At 41.9% G+C, this 15,436-nt stretch overlaps 1 protein-coding gene across 8 annotated transcripts in view; it reads left to right on the forward strand.

The window, feature by feature from the left end:
* Positions 1-975: 975 nt before the first annotated feature.
* Positions 976-15,436, forward strand: part of tmcc1a (transmembrane and coiled-coil domain family 1a) — a 47,447-nt gene continuing 32,986 nt past the window's right edge. The window contains exons 1-5 of one of the 8 annotated variants that reach the window (XM_073470012.1): positions 976-1,056; positions 1,603-1,684; positions 2,646-2,742; positions 11,674-11,719; positions 12,823-13,208. In XM_073470012.1, coding sequence (XP_073326113.1) covers positions 2,737-2,742; positions 11,674-11,719; positions 12,823-13,208 — 438 coding nt within the window. In that variant the 5' untranslated portion in view covers positions 976-1,056; positions 1,603-1,684; positions 2,646-2,736. Of the gene's footprint in view, positions 1,057-1,602; positions 1,685-2,279; positions 2,743-11,673; positions 11,724-11,753; positions 13,209-15,436 lie in introns of those variants that run through there. The other 7 variants (XM_073470009.1, XM_073470014.1, XM_073470015.1 and 4 more) reach the window with 7 other exon arrangements.

Below are 15,436 nucleotides of genomic sequence, written 5' to 3' on the forward strand. Positions count from 1 at the left end.
TATGAATGATAACATTTTACATCGCAGTGTTCATTGTCATTGAAAAACTAGTAAAATCATGATGATGTGGCATTTCTGCCGGTCTCTGCCAAACAAACAGGTTTTATTACATCTGGAGAACAAGCTTTGTAGACCAGAGCATCTCTGCAGAACTACAAAAGTTTTATTGAAACACTGTTTTGTGACACATTTTACCTTTATTTAATAACTGCAGTTCTTGCGATTTGGATATTGCACTTAGACACATTGCGATTTTAATTATTTTGCGAATAATTGGGCAGCAGACAGTTGTTATGTTACTACATATGTTTGTCACAAGTGTTTGATAACCACAATTGAGGGATCTTTGCAAAAAATGTGTGTTTCTTAGCCATCATATAGATATCTGCATTTTTTACTCGCTAATATCAGTATCATGTTGATGAAGATTCTCAGTCATCCAGGTCATGGTAATGCTAAGTGCTATATCGTAGGCAGCTGGACTTGTTTCAGTTTCTTGAAGATGTTTCACCCCTCATCCAAGAGGCTTCTTCAGTTCTAACTTACTTCTCTCCACTTAGTTAGTCCAGTTGCCTACGATTTAGCACTTAGTAATATTGTTGTCGGTATCATCCCCGAAAATGAAGTATCTGTCGGGCTCTACTCATATTGATGTGCTTCTATGGCTCATGATATTAGCCATGGCCCCCTGCCAGTTGCTTGCAACCTGCACAAGTTTTAATAAACCCTCTGATGCGCTAAAGACATGTCATGGAAATGGATAGACATCTGCAGCCTTATTTAATCTGATCCCTTGTATTCTTCACAGAGGAGCATTTTTTTTCCCCGCAACCAATAATTATCAGTGTCTGGGAGACAGACAGACATACGCACTCTCACACACAGGCATGCAGGTAGACGCAGAGAGTACAACGTGCCAAGGAAGCATTTAGAGGATTACTGTTGCCATCTCACTTTCTCTTTTCTCTGTTGAAGACCTGTGGGCCTGATGTAGCAGGTTGTCATCTCCTCTGCAATGAAGGAAATCCACTCCAGCGACGTGATTATGGACTGAAGGTTTGTTTTCATCCACTTACTCTACTCATCCATTCTGATTGCTGTTTGCATCTCTCTTGCTCCTTCTCTGATGGTTGTCACTGCATTGCACGTACATTAGATACACATGTAGAGGGTTGGAAGGACCTGGTATGACATGATGTATCTCACTATCTGTTCAGCATACTCTGCTAAGTGGCTGAGAGCTTGGCTGCCCCTTCAGGGCACTGCTAACGCAGCCATTCATGTCTCACTCTGACGGTCAGACCACCACGATGACGCTACCCTCCTCCTCCTCCTCCTCCTCCTCCTCCTCCTCCTCCTCTTCCCACTGCACTCACATTGTGCCTGAGCTTAGAATTCTTTGTACGAGTGTGTTTGTGTAAATGTATGTGTGTTTGCATGCACGATGCTTACAAAACAGAAGTCTGTGGTGGTTGCTAAAGATGGAGTTGCCTCCTCCTCTGACTTGCGCTCAGCCTCATGTAACACTTCGGCGTCCGCTGAAGATGTGCTTATCCAGGATCAGATCACAAGATTAACTGTATTCTCGCCTTGCTGTCACAGGGGCTGATTAATTGGCCGTGTGTACAGGAAGCCTGCATTTCTCACAACAACGCTGCAGAGATGAGGTGCATCGTAGTTAAAGGTATAAATATGATGGTTTTATAGTGTTTATTTATCATATGTGTAGAGACTTCTGTTGTAAAGACTTCAGATGTTTTGTGTATGTACAATTTAGAGTTTGGTTGGAAACACTGAAATAACTCGTAAATTATCATTCTGCGTGCCAGTAATATGATCATAAACACTGCTGTTTCATTTGTTCTTATGATCAGTGGCAAACCCTTGCATAAACAAATTGCTCAGATTCCCCCCATAGTTCAAAGACAAACAGGATTGGTAAATCGGCCTCTAAACTGCCCTAAGCGTAAATATGAATATGTGTTTGTCTCTTTATTTGGATGTGTTTGACTGTGCTGTGCCAAGGATGTACTTCTTGCCCGAAGTAGGCCGTGCAAAAGCTTCAGCCCCATGTATCCCTGAATAGGATAAGTGGTATGGAAAAATGGGTGATTGTTGTTACAGAACATTTTGTCATAATATTAGTTCATTCATATAAGAAGATATTAAAGGATAAGTTCCTAAGTTCACCCAAAAATAAAAATTCAGTCATTATTTACTCATGCCTTTGAAAAGTTTAATTTTAGTCAACAAAACTTTTGTGTAGCTTCACAGCAAAACAGTGTTGCAGCATTCTCCTAAACAACTGAAGTAGATTGGGACTTGTTTTAAAATGAAAAAAAAAAAAAACAGCAACTGAAAAAAGCAAACATAAAATGGGTCCATCCAGTTCATTTGCCGCAATTCAAGTCTGTGGAAGCACAGAGATTCCAGATTTCTTTTAAAAGACGTTACTTACACCCTTGATGGGCGGTCGATTTGGGATTTAAACAAGGATGTACTGTAAATGACATCTTTTAAAATCAATCTGGGATCTCAAGGTTTCCGGAGACTTGGATTACATTGGATGAGCTGCTGGAGTTGATGGAACCATTTTATGCTTTTCATTTTTTAATGTTTTTAAAACAAATCCACATGTACTTCAGGTGTTTAGGAGAATGTTTCAACGCTGTTTGGTCGTGAAGCGCCAGAAAAGTTTTTCGGGGACTACAAAACTTTACCCAAGTTTGCATCGGCATGGGGGTGAGTAGACACATTTCATGACAAATTTTCATTTTTGGGTGAACTAATCCTTTGTTTCTTTTGTTTAGTGCCTAATGCATGGCTGCTCAGATGAAAACATTGTGTTTTTTGTACTGTGGAGACAATACTGCCAAGATCTGTGTTCAGTTCTTGGCACTGGTACAGTACCTCAGGCAGTGTTTGCGAGTGGGAAGCTGGTGAGGGATCATATCATTGTTGCTGCACTAGAGTCCTTCTGGTTAACACTTATGAGCACAAATCATGTAAAAGTCTCGTTAAGATGCTCAGTACTGAGAATGTTCTTTGGGTTCATTATATCTTGGTTAATGTTATTCTTACTGCAAATAAACAATACTGAGATGAACAACCACATCATGACACAGGATACCTCGTCATCATTTGTGAAGTTGTGTTTTAATGTAGCCGAGTTGTGATTAAGTTATAACAAGTTATGGTCGCAAATTTAATTTTTTTGTCCTTTCCTTTCAAACAAATGATGCAAAATGTGCAGTAAGGGATTCAAAAGGATTGAGATTATCTGTCTTTGCCCTTTGGAGTCTAAATCTCAGCGTCGTTCGGGCAGTAATTCAGCTTTGCAAGGCCAGCCGAGGCTAAAGAGGAAATGCTGTATCTGTGAGAGGAAACACACTTTCCTTTCCTCTCTATCTCACACACATGCTCTCTCACCTTCCTACTCTTCCAGCAGGCCAAGGGTAGCAGAGTTGTCATGGCGCAGCTTATTTTAGATGCATGAGACTGAAATCATTTTTCATCAGTGTTTTTCCCATCAAGAAACATGTACAAGTTAAAAGCTTGGCTTCACCATCCTGCTTATGCCCTAACTGTGGACAGACTGGGTTTATTCTCTCCAGTACGACTGACTCCCACACTTCTAGATTGAAGGTGAAATTCCTTTATAAAAGCTGTGGTTTCTAGTGGCAACGAGTTGCCTGCTTCCCTCAGATCCCTTCCTGTTTGAAGACAGAAAAGAGGCAGGGGTCACACAGCGTCGCAAGACTTGCACTTTAAAACAGAGCTTCAAAACCTTCAGTATCTTCTTCCAAAGTTAGTCATTTTGGTATAAAATTCCTTCTTTGTGTTTCCCTGTTGAGCACCAAGAACAAGAAGAACAAGAAACAACAAGAAAAGGACAAAACTAGAAGATTTTCACTTGACTTGTCAGATGATAAACTTTTCAAAACATTTTTGCACTGAAGGACAACAGCAGATTTTGATCTGGACCAAGATAATGTCATATAGACTTTTCCTTCTGCACAATATTGACCACCCTCGTTTCAGTTTGTTTACATCTTCTCGTCTTCAGATGACTGACTTTAGAAGAGGGCATGTTAAGGTTTGGAGGTCATGAGCAATATCTCCTTTCAGCGTAAATCCTCTCCCAGAATCTAGACTTGATATTGTTGACCCTCAGCCTACGTGTTGAGCCCAATATTACACTCACAGTAAAAGCTTCAAGACCAGAGCTTGGATGTGCTGATCCTTTCTAACCCCCCTAGTGGGCTGTAGGGGGTGTCTGGTTACCTGAGCTCCAAGATCTGACTGAGGAGTTATTTAAATAGGTGACGATTCGGATGATTCATATCTGACTGCGTAAAGCTTTTCTCACCTGCTGACACCACAGAGAGCCAGATGCCCCCCGACCTGAAAACCTGGCAGGTTTATTTTCCTCAGTCGCACAAAGTGTTTGTTGACCCTGACACACATTGCCTTATCCATTCCTTACGTCTGTGCGCCTTTAACACAATCTCCGGTATGAGATTTCAGCTGGTGTGTAGGTGGTTTCCAGCATGTTGACAGTTAATGATGCACTGCCAGACCTGGTGGAATATGAGATATGTTGGCCAAGTTGGAGGCTTGGGCCACTGTTAAACACCTATCAGGTTAGAGAGTGAGAATCAGTTTGGAGGGCTTTAGATGTATCTCATACTAATTTTTCCTCTCATCCATGGGAAACATTTTGAGAAAATCTGTAAATGAGGACCTTAGTCTCGCCATCAGGTTAGACATGTTAGGTCTGCGCTGAGTGGGGTTGCAGTTGTTGTCAACATGGAGCAGTGTCGGTTCCATCAACAATGCTGAATTATTCATTAGAACACTTCCTGTGTTGTTGAGCACAGTTGCGGAGGTGTGCCTTAAATAAGGCTTCCCCACTACAAATGTAGAGCCTCATCCTACATAATGTTTAACATGCAGCCTGACGACTCACAGCCAGTCTTCAGTTATGTTTGACTTCACCGCCGTGCTATCTAGATTTGTTCACTGTCTCTACACCTCCAGAGATATTTAAAGCCGTGTATAACTATAAAAGATGAATAGCTCCTCTGTCGAGATGAAATTTAAATAAGCAAAGTCTGTGTTACTTTGTCTTTGCATCCTCCCACCTCACAGACTCTTATTAGTTCATCTCAGATGACTCAGTCTTTCTTCACACCCAATTTACCACCTGTTGTTCCCTTTGTTTTAGTGTGTGTCTTGTGTGTATGTGTGTGTTTGTATATTTTGTATGACAATATGGCCGTTGGTAGTAATGAATGAGGCATGTAGAAAACTGGCAAATGGTGGCTCAATTATGCTGTTGATCAGATAAATTAAAGAAATGTTAGGCAAGGCAGACTTCCACATCCACACATGAAGGTCATGCCTTAGTTAAGCTCAAAGGATAAGTTTATCCAAAAATGAAAATTCAGTCATTATCTGCTCACCCCCATGCCCATTAAAGGTCGGGTCAAATAGTCCCTATCTAATTAAGTAGATCATGTTTTAAAACATAAATAAACGACTGAAATAAATCGTAAAATGGCTCCATACAGCTCGTCCAGCGTAATCCCAAAATGATTTGAAAACCCTTTTAAAAGTGGAAATCTTCAGTTGTAGTTGTTACGCTAAAAGTGTTAGCATGCACCCTGTCAGAAGTGGGTGGCCTCGGAAGCATCTTTTAAAATCAAGTGTGGATCTCTGGGCTTCTGGAGACTTGGATTACGCCGGATGAGCCTCATGGAGCCATTTTATGTCTTTATTATGTTTTAAAACAAGTCCCCATCTACTTCAGTTGTTTAGGGAAATACTGCAAAGCTGTTTTGCTGTGAAGCTCCAGAAATGTTTTGTGGGATATCAAACTTCCCTAACTTTCTATTGGCGTAGGGGGTGAGTGGATTATGACAGAATTTTTATTTTGGTTGATATTTTCCGTTCATTATCAAAAATGTTTAGGAAAAAGCGTATCCAGGTCAGTTTAAGATAGATACCAGCTGTGGATCCGCGTCATCCTTCAACTTTGAAATACAAGTCTGTGGTGTCATTAAGCAAACAACAATGTGTTTGTTTTTATGTCTGCATGTGTGACTAAATGATTGTGTGTCTTCTGGTTTGACTCGTTCCTGGAAAGCTGAGCACAACTTTGGCAGCAAGGCCTCCCCGTGGGTTCCATCTTGCACAATGGGGCGTTGTGCATGCCTCTGTCAGGGAACTACCTGCCATTCACCTCCTCATTCAGACACACTCTCTGCTGAGCACCCGAGCTGAACCTGACACGGCCAGGCGAAACACGCCTCGTACGGATGCCTTTGATCCAGTCTGGCCTCTTTCACTCCCTCTGTAACCCTCTGTCTCTCTTCTCTCACTTACTCCCCATCTGATACAAAGAGTTGTGTCTCTTATCACACTGTTTGCAGTATGCTGAAGTCATCTCCTGCACTGTCAGAAGTGACACAACTCTGCCATTCGCTGCCTCCCTGCCACACACACACACGCACAGATAAATACAATAACGATTGTTCCTGTTTCCTGCCTATGCTGTCATTATGCAGCTGCTGAATGAGATATGGTCCATTTTCCATTTGTCAAAGACAACACACAACCACAAACATATGTACACATATGCACATTTCCACACAATATAATTCCTGGTATCTCTCTGTTTTTCTTTCCTTTTTTTGTCTTTGTCTGATAAAAACACACATTCGTGCACACACTCACACACAAACGTCGCTGCCAGAACTCTCTGGCCTAATTCCCCTCTTATTGATGTGTGTCTGTCAGTGAAAGAGGCGCAGCACAAAGAGCAGCGATGGGCCTGTGTGTGGCTCAGAGGGAACAAAGAGTGGTCTATTCCACGCCAGCTCTCAGACTCTTCTGGAAACACTGCATGGGCTTGTTTAAGCTATGGCCATATTTTGAGTTCAGTAACTGTATGTTCAACAATGAACAACAACATGGCTGCTTCACTGTCAAAGAGCATGGGACAGATTGACCTCCACTTGTGTTGGTCATGCCCTGTTTGCAACTTGTTTTACAAGTCAAGAGTGAAATTAAAAGGGCTATATGTAAGAATTCTACGAATGATTATTATTATGTTAATAAGCAGTTTTGACACAATGATTTTTAAGTATTATGTTGCAGAGATATCTAATGAAGTCAGCATGCTAACCAGCTCGCCCCAGTCCAAAGCTCCTCAGCTAGTGGTGTTAACATTGACTCTCCCTTGCTCCCAAGCTCCCAGTCCAAACTGCTACCTGCACGGCTAACTGAGCTAACTAGCCATAGGCAGCTACAGTTAACAGCTGTTAGCAGTGACTCTGGTGATATGTCGCCCCCTATTTTTTTGGAGAATGAATTTGACAATTCTTACTTATTGCACCATTTGAGTATAACAGTGAAGAAGAAACAGTGATCAGGTTATTTTGAGGATATTTGTTTTGGGACTACTGTAAATATGAAAAAAAAACTGCATGGAACGACTGTACTACAGTACTGATTAATAATTTTAATGTTTTTAGAGATGGCAGATTGTATACTAAATCACTTAAATAATCAAGTTGTCACGCCACCATTGCAATTCTGGAGCTTAACATCCTTTTCAAATAATCATCTTTGATTGCCTTCTTTGTTTAATTATGATAATGGATGTTATTTTTGAACACTTCAGTGCCACATTTTCATCAGTATAATCTTTCTGCCTGGATGAGGATTCAGCTATCAATACAAAGAGCTAAAGTAAACATTTACAGCAAGTTGTGATATTATGATTTGTTGTTAAATACTGGCAGCTTTTTTAAATGAAGCTAAGCAATCAGGAAGTTAAAGATATACGATGATTATTGTGAAGAATTAATCACATTACCTCTTCATTTTATTACATTTGAGTTAATACTGTCAAAATGACCAATTGCCAATGAGAGTGGTTCTCTTTCCCAGTCGTTCACCATCTCTCTAGTTAAGCTGGTCAAAGACAATGACTGCAGGGCCAGACGACTGGCAGCTCAGCTGAATGGAATGAGCTACAGAGCTAAGGACAAGGATGTGTGTGTGTGTGTGCGTGCGTGTGTGTATTTATACAAGGGTATGAGCGAGGGTGACGCGGTTCCAGAGAGGCCATTGTCCATGTGGCCGTTTGTAATTCCCCTCTGACAGCATTGTCAAATTTCTGAGAAACATGCTGACTCACTGCCGAGGCTACTGACCCCAGCTGTCACTGACACCTGTTAATCACTGATCTGTTTCTATGGTGGACACGGCCTAAATACAGCGAAATACATCCATCCATGTTTCTGAGGTTGATCTGAGTAGCGAATAGAGAGAGAAAGTGCAGTTGCGCATTTCTGTTAAAATTATCTGAAGGGTATAAAAAATAAAATGGGTAGTGAACGTGAGATTTCTTGCTCTTTTGCATTATTATTTTTCTTAATTAGCTAAGCTATTAACAATATTTTTTCAGATTTTCAGAAAAAAAACAAAATACAGAATGCTAACTTGTTTATGTTTAAATGTGCAGTATCATCTTGGTGTTCTGTCACTAGTTTAATAAAGTGATCTGATGTCATTTGGGTCAGAATTGGATTGGTCGTCATTCAAAAATCCGTCTGGTGTTTGTTCTTTTGCGTCATCACCTCATCAAGATGCCTGCTTGCTTAAATGAAACACAGATGCAGGACCCCTCACACATACACATTCATACACACCAAGTCTGATAATAAAGCTTTGTCCTCTAAAGGCTTCTGAAAGAGGATTTAGTTTGAATATAAAACCGTAGGCAATCAAGAAAACATCCAATCCAGTGTTGGGATCATCCTGGGGATGAAGGAGGGGATTTACAGACACAGAGGGAGGGAGGGACAGGGCTTCAGGTTCAGCTTCAGCTTCGGGACAGGATTAACTTAGGTTTACCCCTCCACTCCCCAGCTCTCAAACAACAGAAACACAGTGCTTCATCATAATCAATTATACTTCACTGTGGCTGCCAGAAAATACCACTTCCTGTGTGAGGGTGAAGGCATGCATGCAGAATCAAGTATGCATGTACACTTGATTATGTTACACTCGTTTGCATGTGTGGTTCACCTTCTATGGTCTTACAGGAAGTTCATAGAAAGTTGAAGAAAGAAAGAAAGGAAGGAAGGAAGGAAGGATGAAAGAAAGCCAACAACTTTAATCAGATTAAATAATCTAGAAACAGGTGCTCAATTGTATAAAAAAAAAAAAAAAAAAGTGCTCATTGCATTGAGCTACCTGGTAATATTAAAGTGACAGTTTTGCTGCGTTTTTTGGAGGGTAGCACCACGAGCCATCTTGCTCCATTATATTGGGGAAAAGATGGACATCGCAGTGGCTGGTATCTCATAAACTCAGCAACTCACACCAAAACAATCTAGATGGATAAATAAGACTACAGGTATGAAGAAAATTATCCCTTTAATTGTCCCTTTAAGCTATATGTTTGAATATTCACATTCCTTATTAGTCTCAGGTAATACGAGCAGGTTTATTTGCAACATAATTGTGCTTTATGATAACCATTGTTTCCTCATAATGAACTGGATTTTTACTGGAAAAAAACCCTGATGATATAGAATCATGGCTCAGGTGTAATCAGTAAACCATAGCAAGTTGAAGCTGTGTTATTATTCGTATGAGGGGCACTGCTTAATGGTTGACAGCACAATATTTTAAGAGCTCCAGGCAGCAGCCAGCTAGCAGGTGACTAAAGAGAACCTGTTTAACACCTGCTCCCTCTCTCTTTCTCTTTCCCTCTCTCTCACTCTGTATTTGGCAGGCTACAGTCGCATGTAACTGATTGGCATCGACATCCTCTGAATTGTGCACATTAGTATCTGCCGGTCTGAATCTGCCTATCACGATCAGCTCGTGGAGAAAGTAAAAGCTGCTGTGTGAATGTGTTTATGTGCATGAATGCGCCTATTCTTGGCAGTGACAGTGTGGGCATTGTGAAGAGCAGTGCACTACCTGCAAGCAGCTTCTTGCTCGTTCTTCTTCTGTCTCTGGACGGAGTGCGAAACTGAACAGCTGATTGTCTCCACAGCGATGTGAAGCGAGCCTGTCACAGCTTCATTTGCATAGATTGCATTCTCACACAAGGCTGTGCAATACGGCTGAAATCTCATATCCTATGGTCATTTCATACACAGACAATGGTATATATCAAAATATAGCTCATTTTCTGTAAATTAAATGAATAGTTTATATAAAATAACCACATAAAAAGACATATTTCTTATATTTTGTATTACATACTCGTCAAATTAAAGGTGCACACTCATATTTGATTATTTTTCTGTCTTTATTTTGAGCCTTTGTGCAAATTTTTTGTTAATCGTGTCATAAAACATTAAAATAAATTCTTTAAAAAAATGGTAGATAGCAGGTTAGCTGCATGCGGCTTGTTGTTAATGATGTAGTCGATGATAAAATTGAAACCAGATTTTATAAAACAACTGCAAGAGAAGTTGTGCCACAATTACTGTAGGGCTGCGATTCAGTTGTAATAAGTTGTTCTTTAAAATGTCAGAAAATAGTGAACAATGTCAATCAGTGTTTCCCAAAGCCCAAGATGACATGCTCAAATGTCTTGTTTTGTCCACAACCCAAAGGTATTCAATTTGATGAGTAAATAAACCAGAAAATATTCACATTTAAGATGCTGGAATCAGAGATTTTCTTTCTTAAAAAAAAAATCATTTAAACTATTTAATAAATTATCAAAATAGTTGGCAGTTAATTGAATAGATGACAACTGATTATATAATTGTTGCAGCTCAAAATTATAGTCATTAAAGGGTTAACATCGCTGACAGCTGCTACCCACAATATTGCTTTAAAGAGCTACAAAATAAAAAATTGAGCATAATCTGGAAGGATAGGTGTTTTTCTATCGTCAAATGATATTTAATGTCATATCCCAAAGCCCTTTTCATGCACTTATAGGTGCATAAGTGCGCCTGTCTGTCCAACTTTGTGTTATTCTTCATGACCTGACAGTGCAGCTGAAGGAATATAGTTTGAGTATGTAAGCGTCCCTCCCCAGGGCTCTGAATGTTCCTGCCTCGCTTGTTTTGTTTCCCTCAGTGGGAGCAGCTATTGATGCTGCAGGGAGGCTCGGGCAGACTGCCTGTCTGTACGTGGGTCTATCTCTGAGGTGATCACTGCTCCACCAATAAGGTCCCTTCGTGAGAGAGACGGCTTGTGTGTTATCAGGTGTCCACTCTGTTGGGTTTGTTGCTGACTTCACTGAGGCTGCGTGCGAGGCAGCGTGCGAGGCAGCGTGCAAGGCAGCGTGCAAGGCAGCGTGCGAGGCAGCGTGCGAGGCTGTAGGAGGCGATCATGCACTGTGTTCTGTGTTCGTGACACGGCTCTGTGTGTTGTTTCTTGTGCGGAAACCCTTGTCTCTTGATACCGCCACGGAATAAGGAAGGGATGTCTTTTGGGATACTAAATGAGGTCCTGAAGGAATACACCCAGGGTTGTGCCACACATGTTCTGTGTTCAATACACCAAGCATTCTCACAGCTCATGGTGTAAATAATTATTGATTGCAAACAGAATCACATGCTTGAAGCTAAAAATGATTCTCTGCTTTTCTGTCTGTGGTCTCCCTCCCTCCATCCTCCTCTCTATCAGGTAAACCACAGGACTGAGTCACACGCGGCTGACAGTTGGGCTGATGGTAGGTGGGTTCTTCCTCTCCTGATGTGCGTCGTTATCTCTTTCCCTCTCACACGCCTCTACTCTTCTCTTCATCCTTTCTTTCATTCTGCCAGCCTCTTGTGCTTGTCTGACACCATCCTCCTCCAGGCTGTTGTTTGTATTCTTGGCGTGATTAATTAATTAATTTGTGCTTCATTTTGTGAACTTTGTGTCATGCTAGCTAACCTGGATCCAGTTTGTTTTCCTTTTACTACATGTATTTGCTCACGAAAGATTGGCCTGTCTCAGTGTAGGATGATTCAGAGGCCTGGCATGGCTGTCACTGATGCAGCCTGTCTGATACCATATTGAACTGATGATGCAGCATTTATCCTATTTATTTTTTAACCTAAAAACACTCAAGTTGAGTATTAATGTTGGTGTTTCAATGCAGATGAATGCCGACCAGCCTGCACACACTGTAAACGAAATTTCGAAGATGCAAATGGTCATGAGTTTAAGTGAAAATAAGTGAATGCATGTCACTGGATCTAGGCCACATTCCAGCCTCTCATACTCCATCTCTCTCTCTGTGCTAGACCAGCATGGCTACTTGTTCCTGAATCAAAGATGCACGCTCCCTTTGGATTCATCCCTCTGACTGCCACTGAGCCAATCCAACCCTCCATCAGACAGTTCCATCTCCACTTACACTGTTCCCTTTTGTACAGTAGTCTACTATTTTCTAGTCTTTTCGCCTTCAGTCTTTGTCCTGGTGTGACCCTCTGCATGTAGAGAGGTGTTAGCAGACTGTTTAATAGGGCAGTTTCTCCCTGCTATTCATGAGAGGTCAGCAGGGACATATGCAGCAGGGGGATGATAGTCAGATGGAGCAGGAGGGGGTGGGTTCTAGTTCAGGTCCTGGAGCTAGAAGAGAGGCAGTGGGGTCACAAGGCCCGGGGTTGAAGAGGGCCTCATCCCAGTCAGAGCACCCCTCCTTCAGTAAGATGAGCCAAAACGCCAGGGAGAGCATGGGGATTCTTGGCCAGGGACTGAAGCAGCTGTTCCAGCAGCAGCGTAAACGCCTCTCCCTCTCTCGTTCCACCATCCCCTCCTCGTCCTCCTCCTCGTCTTCCTCTGTAGTGTCAGCAGGTGGCACCTCCCCCTCTGCCCCCCAGGACGCCTCGGGGCCCTGCTCTCCTGAATCTGACCACCTCTCTGCTCATGTGGTTCCCTCTGCAGCTGGGCAGGGCTCAGCCGCTGTGGGCATGATGAGGCGTGGGACCAGCCTCCAGAGCCGGCGCAGTAAGGGATCCGGGTCAGGATCCGGGAGCGGAGACCGCGATCCTCTCCTGAGAGGCAGCCCCCAGGCCCCACACCGCCGCTACACCCACGATCCACAGCACCATACCAGCCGTCCACGTTCCTCTTCCACAACTGACACCACACCCAGCAGCCCCACCCCTGGGTACGTTGGCGGCGATGTGGTGCTTTCGTCAGGGTACCAGTCAACAGAAGAGACTGATAGGGTAAGTGACAGCAGCTATGAATCATATTATTACGACACAGGCTGATAGATGTGTCTCTTTACCCTTTTACTGGTGTCAGACCTTGTTTGTCAGTGAACTGTCAATCAAAAGCTGAGGTTCACCTTGCTGCTGATGTAACACTCCCTGCTGTATTAGCTGTGAATGCAGAGAAACAGGTCTATACTGCTGTCTACTGACTATTGATTGAGTGCAAAGATGGTTTTTATGAGCAAAACATTATCATTAATCCAAGCCAAGGCCAGACACGATGCAGCTTACTAACAAATGAAACACAAAAACAAATGCATGCGCACACTTATATAGATACACACTAACAGTGTAGCCAGTGGTTAAAGGATAGGTTCACAATTTTTCATGCAAGTCTCAATACAATAGTGCTGTCCATATGAACATTGAATACACAATCCTTATCCTGTGCAAAAACAGTTTATGTGACTCTAATATGAGGCTTCAGCAGTCAGAGTAATCCTACAAAGTTACAGTCATTTTAGTACCAGATTCCCTCTTTGAGTCACCATCCCTCACCATCCCTCCACAGCTTGGGACACAAACGCCATCTGTAGAGAAACAGAAATGTTGTGTAACTTTGGGAGATATTTCCTTGACTGACAAACTCTGCTACTCTGTTGACTGCTGAAACATTTCATAATATATTCAGATAAAGTTCGAAATGTATTTTTTGCGTGAAACAAACTCCATGAATTTTTCCCCAAGTCACATCAAGAGGGGATCTGGTCAGAATGAGCATGAAAAATACAAACGTTCCTTTAAAACCGTATTTCACTTTTAACGGTTTTGTTCCAGGTTTACAGTAAGTTCTGTAATATACTGCACATCACTGTGGTTTCAGAATCTTTCCTTAAGTATTCTGCTTGGATAATTAATCTATTAATGAAGTACTTACAATATGTAGTCTATTTGAAATACATTTGATAAATCAAACAATTTAATGTACCGTACAGGATAAGATACAGCAAAAGTTAAAACATAAACATTTCAAAAGAGCAAAAGTACAGGCAAACAATACAAGAGACACATTTAAAATTCAACCAGTTCGTTTTAATATTTTTCTATTTTAATAATAGAAAAATAAAAATGAAATAAAGGCAGTTTAACAGCTATTCTAAGAGGATTCGTTTTAGCTATTTCTGGTTAGAGAAGGCAGTGCAAAAAGTTTTGAGCTATGATTTAAAAGTGGTCAGAGTCAGGGCTTGTCTAATATGAACAGGTAACTTATTCTAAGACTGGGTTGCATGGTATTTGTTTGTTAAAATGTCACAGCTCCATGCAATCTAATATTATACCCCAAGTTTGGATTTGTATCCAGGCTCAGTATTGGGTATCCCAGACTAAACCAGACATTTTTTTCTCTCCGCCACCAGAGGTCACTGTCAGATCAGCTAACCTGCTGTGAGCAGCACTGGGCTTGGTTCATGTGGAGGTTGTGTTTGCATTATGAGCTCATGTTTGGTGTAGACTAGACTGATCTTTGGGTTAATGAAATAAGCTGTGCTAAGGACTCAGTTTCAGTTCGTCACAGATAGAGTGATGGCTGGTTTCCTATCAGTCCAGCAGTGAACAGTAAGTCTGGACCAGTGTTTTTTGATATCCATGTTAACTGACAATCTGTAAGCTGAATTTAATATCCCCCTTCCCCCTTACTTCATCTGCAAATCAAGTATCCTTGGGTCCTGTGCGAATGACCTCACCTGGGGTGACGGAGCAAGGCTGAAAGCCAGACATCTGTGCTTCATTAGTCCTGCTGCTGTGATGGACGACCATCAACCATTCTGTGGTCTGTCGCTCGCCCTTGACAGAGACGAGATAACCTGTCTCGCCCATCTTGAGCTAACATCACAGCCCCGTCTCCACATGGCAACGCAGCAATGTCATGTCTTGCCTAGAACTACACCCTGCTTGGGTTGCCATAGTAACAGTGTGGTCGACCTTGGAGGTGTGTGACATCCTGCTGTTTGTAGGGGTCGAGGGGTGCACAGCTCGTCAAAATTTGATTATCAGGAACGAGGAATCTTTTTCTTTTCTTTTCTTTTCTTTTCTTTTCTTTTCTTTTCTTTTCTTTTCTTTTCTTTTCATCATGTGTCCCCTTCTCCTCTTCCTCTTTTCTCTCTCTCTTTCCCTACCCTGTCCCCCTCCCTCTGTCCCTGGAGAGAGTTAGTATAGACAGTCAGCTGCTCCCGCCTCCTCTC

The sequence above is a fragment of the Pagrus major genome, chromosome 7 (genome assembly GCF_040436345.1).
Source record: "Pagrus major chromosome 7, Pma_NU_1.0".
NCBI lineage: Eukaryota > Metazoa > Chordata > Actinopteri > Spariformes > Sparidae > Pagrus > Pagrus major.